The following is a 10197-nucleotide window of genomic DNA, read 5'->3' as shown; positions in this document are numbered from 1 at the left end:
GCGCCAAATCACAACATAAATTGAGGGAAAAAAAAGCTCCCTTTTAACAGAAGAAGAAATCTCGGCCAGAACAGCATCTGCCTAGACAGGTTGGGGTGGAAGGAAAAAATGGGGGATAGAAGAAAGCGACCAGGAGCAGATATAGAACAATTGCATCAAGTTATACGTCTAGACAGGACAGTCAGTGATGACATATTTATAGAACTACAGTCATTTATACAAGATTGTTGATAAACATTATACCGATATCAACTTTAATTATACCATAATTACAATGGTGATGATATGATCATAATAATAATAATGATAGCCTCGAAACTGGATCTGGATCCTGCAGCCTGTAAGAGAGGACACACAGAGAGAGAGAGGGGAATATAAAGGAAATTATATTGAATACTCTAGTATATATACATACTAAGTAATGAAGATCAAAGTCTAAACAACATCATAAATAACAAACAACAGCAAGTAGCAAAAAAACAAAAGGCAAAGTGAGCTAAATTGACAAATTATGCACAGGGTGTTTATATCTTTTCTGGTCTGTGAAGGCCACCAGAGTTTTATGACACACAGGGGAATGGGAGGCAGGAGTGGACCTTTATTTATTAAATGACAGCAAATGTTATTGAACGCAGGGATAGGATTTTTCACCTGAGAAGAATCACTGATGGACGTAATGAGACATTGGGACAATTTAGAAAAGTGGCCTCCACCTTTGACCCTGACAGGTGTCCGGACGGCATTCGATCGCCTTGTGATGTCAGAGACAGTTTAAAAATAAACCGGTTGCACCGGTGTCATGGTGGGCCTGTGAGATGGGAGAGGTAATCTGAAAGTGTCGAGCAGCAGTCTGACTCCTTAGGGAAATCAAGAGTTTTCACAGCTGCCCTACCCGCCAGCAGTTGCAACACAACTCTAAAAACGACAGGGCACCGAGCGAGAGGATGGAGAGGGACTGAAACTTGGGCTCCAAGTTGAAAAACCTCAAATGCACCATGAACTCGTGGCCAAAGACGAAGACGAATGGACGACCACGCCAGGCGCAGACGACATTGAACAATGAAACATTGAAACTCACCTTTTAAAAGTTAAATATTCCGATATATATATATTTTTTTATTGAAATTTTCTTCACAACAAAATGAAACGTAGTGGAAAATGTATTGTTTTATGAAAAATAATCTCTATTCCAAGTACACACACACAGAGTGGTTAAGCTGAGACAAGCGTTTATAATCTGTCATCACTGAACTAGTAACTTTCTTGATGGAAAAGTACGTGCCATATGGAAGATATGCAACTAGAGGTCAAAACGGGGTACTGCAATTAAAATAAAAAAATAGTGAATAGCCCCCCTCCCTCCTCCCCAGAGACTTCAAGTTGCCAGATAGTTTGAGGATCCAATCCCACATGAGCCAAAAGTCTAATCTACAAAGAGCTACATTTATATCCAGAATTTTCCGGCTGGAAATTAAATTTTCAAAGTGTGGATATAGCGGCTCATCAGTGAAGCCAGTTTTTTAATTGAACATGTTTCCTTAAATCTCTAATCACATAATACGGTTATTTTACAACATAATAAAACACATTTGTCACATACAGCTCCTTTAAACCTCCAGTCGCTGTGGATCAGACCCTGCAGTCATGAGACATTTCGGAAGCACAGCTTCTTCAGCTCTGGAGAAATCGTCCATGAAGTGTGTGTGGGATGTTTGTTGTGAACAACTCTCTCAAGGTCGTTCCACAGCATCCCTGTGTGATTACAGTCACCGCTCTGACTCCAAAAATAATTCTTGTCTTTGTTTGATTTAATTCTCTACCGCTTTCCTTTGGAAGTTTATGGCATTGTGCTCCTGACTCATGCAGAGAATCGGTGTCAGACGACCGCTCTGTCATTACCGGGTAAAATATTCCCTCTCAACCGGAGTTAAACTGTCCAAGTCTCAAATCTCAGCAGTGCCTCCTCCACCATTCTCCACCTTTTGGATGATGTTTTTTTGTCACACACAGACACACACCGCGCTGCATTTCACCATTTTCACCTTGGTTTCATCAGTGTGCGAACATTTTATTCCAGTAACACGGTGCCAAGGTTCCCCGTGACGCACTTGACGAGGCGTTTGTTTGGACAGCAGCTTCTCGGCACCGCTCAGCCCTGGCGTGGCTTCGGCGCGGCTTACAAACAAACATCATGATTTGAGTACATTAGACTGAAATTATAGCCCCAGTGATTTTGGTTTAATGCTTTAATCCATTTATATAGATCGTGGACTGGTGAATCAACTCTTTGCAAGTCTCTCAAGGTTTATGCAGATGAACGTCTAGCAGATGCATCCTGTGAATAATGAAGGACCTTTTAACACTGTCTCTTACAGCTCAAATCTACTTTAATTTATATTTCAATTAGCTAAGAGATTCATATACCGTTCTTTTTCCAACCTTCACCTGTGAATGTTATATGATTTATTCAGTACGGGCAATTATTATTTTATGTTATTAGTTTAAAAGACAGCCAAAGGGTACATTTACAGTTTCTCACCATATAAAGAAGTTATTTTTTTTTCGCCTTTATGAGTTTCATAAATGCACCGCGCTCTCCGAATCCCACAGAAAGAGAATCACTGGATGAAATCAATAGAACAGAATGAAGGGTGACAGGATTTTAAGCCCACATAATATAAAGTGTTACAAACGTCTGGCTTTACTTTGACAGCTCTTAACGGGGAGAAAATAGCTTGGGTCTGCTTTCCAAGAAAGTGCCAACAGCTTGTCAGAGGGACCGATATGTTGTCCAAATAGATGGAATGCCAAGTGAATAACAAACCTAAATAACATCAACTGCAATTACCTTAATTTCTGGAAATCAAACTTAGTAAATTATGTCAGACCATCCATCATCCTCTTTAATGTGCATTGTTCCTGCATCTACAAATGTGTTTTTTTTTTTTTATTAAAGGCATTTGGGATGGCACGGCCCCCGATGACAAAATAAAATTCTCAACTTCCCAAAATAATCTAGCATCGTGTAAAAATCATCCATCAAACCCTCCGTTTAAGGCAAACTGCAGAAATAACACACTTTGTGATTCTCCTGTTTCTATGAGTCATAGCATTGATTTACCGGGTCACAATTATTGTCCTGGTTTGTGGGTCAAGCTGTGGAGACAGAACTTCTCCAGAAGTGGTTATTGATTGGAGCAAGATCCGGAGCAGGTCCCCGGTCCGGATCCCGCGCACACCCAACACGACTGCGAGAGCAGTAAATCCTCGGGGGAGTGTAAATCTGTCACGTGTCAGAACAATGAGCAGATACAGTACAGTAATCTTTTACATCTGCTTATTTCTTTTCTCTCTCTCTCTCTCTTTTTTTTTTTTTTTACACAGAGAAACACCAGGCACACGATGTACGATGAAGTTTCAGTGGAAATCTCTTTGTATTTACAATCAGCGCATGAATCCTTTACGATTATGAGGTCAAATACAATCCGCTCTTGGAAAAATTCACATTACACTTGATGTATTATGGATGGAGCTTTGACCATGAAATATTACAGAACACTGTACGTCCCTTGAGGGATATACAAGGAAAATAATGATGTACTGTACACATATACACACATATATATATATATATGTATATATATATATATATATATACACACACACACATATACATATATATATATATATAGTACAAAAAAAGCACACGTATAATAAATACAGTTTTCAAAGGATTTTAATTTGTCATGTTCAAAAACAGACTGTTCAACAAATAAATGTAAACGCAAAATAAGTAAAAGACACTCAGCAACGTGTTGGAAAGCGTATTTAATGTAGCAACAAAACCAATTATTATTATGTTTTTTTAATTAAAATAAATAGGATTTCAAAGGCTATACAGCTATCCTAATTGACACTGCGTCGTTCGAGCACAATAAAGGTCCAGTGTGTATAGGTTCTGGGGGTCTAGGAGAATAACATTAAATTAATACAATAGTCATAATTCTTTTTTCTCTGATTTATTATCACCTGGAAATGAAGACGTTTTGTATGAGTATGTGTAATTTTTTTGTATTTGCTGCTGAATGCAATGTAAGTCAAGTACTGTATCCTCTCTGCGGTCAAAGGTTTGGTGGGAGTTGCTGGAGTGTAGGACCTGTCTCTAAATCCAACAGCAGAACAGGGTCAGGCCAGAGCTGATATATTAGTATGCAGAACAGACTTCCATGCAGTGGGGGAAGTACCTTACAGTGAATGTACTGGAAGTGAAGAGGAGACTAATAAGCTTACAGAACATAACTCACCAATAAAATACTCCTTGGCCTTGGAGGTAAGACTTGGCTGCAGCTAAAGCTGGGCATTGTTAACGTCGTATTTTACATTAGAGCAAATAAAAACACAGGCTGAATTAATTCCGAACATTTTTATTGCGTTCGCAGTTTTGAAAATACGGGCGAGGGGGAGGGGCAAAAAACAACAACCTAGAAACCGTTTAACTCTTTTTAATATCACGTATAGCCTGCTCTGATTGGACGATTGCTGCTCAGGGTGCTTGTTTAGCTCGCGGCCAAAATCCCAGCTGTCAAATGATCCAAATTTATCCCACTTTTTTCGCTTCTCGTGGCACACTGTATTGTGTGTGTGAAGAACACCGAGTTGCCGTCTATTCATATTCAGGACCTTAATTAGCTTCTTCTTTTTTTTTTTTTGTACACAAGTAGCTTTCCCGAGTATAAAAGCCCATGAGCTGAATATGTTTTACGTCAGATAACGGTCACACACAGTCACAGGAGGAGGAGGAAAAAAAAAGAAATAATGCAAATTCAAGTTACTGTCTTGATCACTATAAGGCAAAAACCAGACACATCTATATTATACAGTCTTGCCTTGAGTGCTGTGCTCTTCAGTCTCTTCAAGCACCTCCACAGCCGTCTAAATACAGTAGCAGACAGTTGTTTGGGCTGAAAACCACTGATTGTGATGAATGACGGCGTTTACTGCTCATTTACCACAGTTTATTTTCCATATATTATAATGTAACATCTTGTAAAAAGCACACACGTGTAGGTATAGGAGTGCACAGTCAGATAGGCAGCTTGAATAACACACTTTAAAAAAAAACAAGAAAAGAAAAGAAAAATCCTTAGCTACAAGAGTCATTTAAATTAAATATCCGTACGTCCCAGTGCACCGAGATCTGCACACACTGTTCACTGCTCAGCTTGATAGAATTAATAAAAATGTGATCCACAATCACAAATCATTAACGAAATCAAAAGTCACCATGTTTTCATACTTACTGCCAGCGAGATGTATAGCCTGTACATTGTATTTGACAATTAGTGTCCACTTTTTTTTCTGACTAATGTCTCTCGTCTTGGGTAATTTCACTTTAGTGGCTCGTTTCTCCAGATGAAAAACGCTATAGGAAGTCGAGTTAGGAGGAGAGGAGAGGAGAGGGGGGGGGAGACTTCCTCCTGACAACATGATCACACAAAAAAACAGCAAATCCTTCATTTGTTCTGCCACTCGTTTGCCGATCATGCCGCTTCCCCCGCTCCGTTTATAGCATTTTGCATTTGATTACTTCACCTGACGCGACTGAGCGGTGCACGGATTAGGTCAAGTTGAGGGAATACGTTTAATAGGATTAACAAATCATTTAATTATTGGCCTTAATAGTCCTCGAGAGGCAGAGCAGAAGGGGGGCGGGGGATGGAGGGGGGTGGGGGGGGAGTCATGCTTCTGTTCAGCCTCCGTCTTAATTGAGGACATTGAGGGTCAGGTAGGTCAGAGGCTCACTAATCAGTACCGATGTACCCCCCTTTTATTTCCACTGACAAATGTTTTCATTTTCATTACCCTGGTTTTCCAGGATTAATTGTCTCCTTTGCTTCTGTTCCAGTCCCAGTTCCCTTCCCACACGGCCGTGTGTTTCATTTTCAACAGGTCCACTGATTGTGTTCAGCAGACGTACAGTATTTTTGGACCCAGTGTGCACAGTTCACTGGCGGAGGGAGTTGGTCTGGGGGCAAGGCAGCACAGGCTCGGAGGGGAGGGCAGCTATCAGGCCTGGGCGGCACCCGGCTGGTGTGGGGCCCCCCAGTGCCCGAGTGTGAGGCTCCATGCCCACGTTGAGCTGCAGCGACAGGTTGTAATCCAGAACCGACTGCTCACACCTGTACAACGCCAGGGCACTCAGCTGCTGTGGAATCTAGACACAAGCACAAAGAAGGAGAAGAGAAACCAGAAATGAGTCTCGCTAATCTGCCAACGCCTCCGTCTCACTCGCGACACTTTATCAGCTCTCAGATTATTCGGAAATTGGCTTAATTTAATTCATGCAGTCGCAGCACAGCTCTGTCATTGATGCAGCCTTGGCCAGTGACACAGCGCGCGCCCTGAGACTTGAAATCTGTGGCGGCTCTAACGCCGACTTTTCAACTGGAGTAATTTATATGCAAGTAGAAAGCCTTAAGCAAGAGTGCACACATATTTTCTGCCCTCTCCTAAATGGAGTCAGGGCTCCATTTAGAAGAGAGTGCTTATTACATTACAAGCACTTTGCTGATTCAAAGACCCTCTCTTAGTTTTACGCGGCAGTGTGGTCAAAATAATGGCAATTAAACTGGCGTCAAGCTGCACCACAGCCCAACTGACGCAGGTATTGACATCAGTATGCAAATGTTGCGCATGTCCGTGTAGGAAGCCACATGGAATAATAGTTTTTATGTTTAAACATACCGTTTTTACAGAGGCTATAGGAAACACAACCTAGGCAATCTATATGAAGAAAAAAAAAATACAATTTTATAAACACACTGCAGCAAAAAGTACTAAAAATGTTTAAAATCGGATTTGAATTTGTGAAATTTGGAAATTATGGACAAAAAGAAAAGAAGAAATGTTTTAACTTTGTGACTTCTGCACAATTATTGCTACTTTATATATTTATATCATCATATCTATAAACTATAAACCTGACTTATAAACACACACCCCAGGATGTCCATATAAGGAGTTGTGTATTATTCCCATGGCAAATTACCATGGGTCAACATCCTATGTATACAGGCTATTGTAACAGGGGTTGTGTGCAAATAATCTATTGTAAAACATGTCATCCTGGATTAATTTCTTGCATTATTTTCATCTATATTTCAGTAGGATTTGCTTAAAGCTAATTTGATTCTCATAAACCATGTTGTTCTATTTGTTCTGCACTTGAGTAACGATGTGGTCTGAATCCTGGACGTGTCTGTGCAGCGTTTCACAGGTGAGGCCACAATGTGGACTGCATGACCTCGGCCAATTATTGGAACAAAAATAAATATGTAAGTGGTGGAGTCAATAAAAAACAAAAAAACAAAAAGTTTGGTTGCTTGGCTGGTTGAAAATCTCTGACCTTTTCAGCACCAACACCTGGTCCTAATGAGGCAGAGCCTGCCAGCACTGGTAAAGAGTAGCGGTAAGATTTTAATTATGGGCTCGTCCTCAGAAGAATAGCTGTGTGCGTTCTTGTTTGTGTATCGTTGTGAGGACACTTTAGGTTCTGGGGTTTTCAGGGTTAAGACTTGGTGTTAGGGTCCAAGTTAGGGTAAGAGTTAGGGTTAGGGTTAGTTGTGATGATTAAAGTTAGGGTAAGTCCTTTGCCTCCTCCGTTCAACTTCTCCACTGCCTGTTTATACAAATCCAAAAGTGCCATTAAAATAACATGAGCTGTAGTTGCAGAGAAATAAAAATGTTGTCTTTCCCCCCCCACTGCCTGCCCATTGCTCTGAAGCTCTGTGGACATTCACAGATACATAAATAAACACACCTTTAGAAAGTTATAGTGCTATTATTATAATATGAAAAGTCCACATGGCATATACAGATTGAAAAACACCTCTTGAATCATATCATCTTTGATACTGAAATAGATTTTTTTCTTTTTTGTTGTTGTTTGAAGGGGGTTTTGCTTTTCCAAATCATCAAAAGGAAAAAAAAATGAAGTGAGAGCATCTGCTTGTTTGTTGTCAGCCGCGTTATCTGTTGTGCTTGGAGCATAAAATAATCACCGTCATTGTTAAAAAACCCCTTCGGTAAAAAAGTAGACAGTCGAACGCATCACTTGTCCATGTTTCCGTCTGTTCGGAATTGGCCCTGGAACATGAATATACATCATGTTTCCATACAGCACGTCCAAACTGTGCCAGCGTCAAAGTCATTACTCTGTTCGCCCAGGAGACACAGCGCGCGGTCATCACCTCAGCTTGGACAAACAACACAAGCGTCACCTACGGCAGCTTAAATAAAATACTGTACACTCTCAGCCTACATGTTTATTCATATTGAGACACTTAAATAAACGATACTACAGAGTCGACTGCTTGTTTTTACTGGACAGCAATTAAATTTAAGTCAGAAAGACATATTTCTAGGTTGAGATCATCCGTCTGAAGCCAAATAACTCACTGGAGCTGAAATGGTCAGAACTTTCCTGAATGGTCTTTAATGGTATTAATATTTGGTTGTGACGATCACGGGGTGAAGAGCAAACCATTTTTTATCTGCATAGAAACGCATGAATAAAACATAGCCACATGTATGTATTTATTTCCCCCCGGGATTACAGTGTATTCTGTATTTGTTCAGTTGTTTGTTTTCTGTTCGAGCCTCAGCTCACCTCAGTCAAACACATTTCTGAGTTGATGTTTTCCCCACACGGACTAAAAAGTTGGTCTAAGGCAGTGGTTCGCAAACTTTTCCTGTCGGGGCCTTTCCCGGGGCCCCCGTATGGAAGCACATTTCCGCCATAAAAAAAAAGAGATAAAACTTAATAAAAAAAAAAATCCTCTAAGTAAGTCAAAATTATGAGATAAAAAGTCATAATTATGAGATTAAATGTCATAATTATGAGATAAAAAGTCGAAATTATGAGATACTAAGTCAGCTGTTAGCAGCTCATGTGTGGTGTGGGGAGACTGAAACAAACATGGGTTGCGAGTATATTGAGGACTACTTCAAACGTGGCTTTACAGCAAATGAAATCCTTCATTTGCTTGCGGATTCACATGGGATTTTTCATCTCATAATTTCAACTTTTTATCTTATAATTATGACTTTTTTATCTCATAATTTCGACTTTTTATCTCATCATTTCGACTTTTTATCTCATAATTATGACTTTTTATCTCATAATTTAGACTTACTTACTTTTTTTATTAAGTTTTATCTCTCTTTTTTTTCCTTTCTGGCGGAAATGGTCTTCCATACCCCCGCGACTCTCACGAAATTGTAATAATGTGTCAAGTATAACATTTATTCAATCAATATTAGAGCAAACGTTTCACTTTTCTTTCAATAATCTGTTATGCAAATAACATTTTTACTTTAGTAATACAAATAAACTCAATATTGCTTCAATAAACTGCTTCCCACAGTTTGAGAAAAGCTGGTCTAAGGAGCAAAATTGTAATAAACAAATAATGAATTGTCTATTATTCAAAGACTGAATCTTTCCTAATCAAATTTTTGAATGCATATGTTTTTATTGCACCTAATTGATGAAATGCTTTATTTCTGTGAGCCGTGTTTTCCTCCACTCCAAATACAAAATACATCTGAGGCTTCAGGGCGAGAGCCACTGAAGGTCAATGAATGCGACTATTTTAACATAACATTTGACAAGACAAACACTTCTAAAATGTCTCGTTGTCATTTGTGGAGGATATCAAGCAGCTGCTCTTGCTTAATGTTAATCACAGTATACAAAAACACCCACTAATGACCAAAATGACTCAGAAATAAAAGCTGTCAAAAGTGGTCGATCAGCTCAACATCTGTTAATAAGTGTGCTGAAATATCCGCTCTGCATTTCAGAGCAATTATATTGATTCATGTTCTAATGTGAAATCACAGGTCGATAAATCATGGCTTAGAAAATTAAACGTGTTCCATTTTTTTTTTTTTTACTGTAGCTATTTCTCACCTGCAAGGTAAAACTTAAAAAGCTGCATTTCCGAGGCAGTAAAAGTGGGTCTGTTTCATGTCTTGGCGTAGATGAAATGAAAAGAATAAAAATCTTTCTGGCGAACTAAGCAGAGTGTGCATTCAGGTTTAATCAGGAATATTGAGGAAATGCTGGCTGTTGTGCTCGGCGCTCTTAGAGATGTGAGTCATTGGCTGGTGTAGCTTGGACACCTGCCAACAGTG

At 39.6% G+C, this 10197-nt stretch overlaps 1 protein-coding gene across 3 annotated transcripts in view; it reads right to left on the bottom strand.

The window, feature by feature from the left end:
- Positions 1 to 3761: 3761 nt before the first annotated feature.
- LOC131464350 (leucine-rich repeat transmembrane neuronal protein 4) overlaps positions 3762 to 10197 on the bottom strand; it is a 71168-nt gene continuing 64732 nt past the window's right edge. For 2 of the 3 annotated variants that reach the window (XM_058636780.1, XM_058636781.1), the window contains one exon: positions 3762 to 6214. In XM_058636780.1, the coding sequence (XP_058492763.1) occupies positions 6005 to 6214 (210 nt within the window). In that variant the 3' untranslated portion in view covers positions 3762 to 6004. The remainder of the gene's footprint in view (positions 6215 to 10197) is intronic. The other variant, XM_058636782.1, reaches the window with a different exon arrangement.

Source organism: Solea solea, chromosome 8 (genome assembly GCF_958295425.1).
Source record: "Solea solea chromosome 8, fSolSol10.1, whole genome shotgun sequence".
NCBI classification, from domain to species: Eukaryota; Metazoa; Chordata; class Actinopteri; order Pleuronectiformes; family Soleidae; genus Solea; species Solea solea.
The sequence above is the reverse complement of the archived record's forward strand: the minus strand, read 5'-3'. Positions and strand labels throughout refer to the sequence as shown.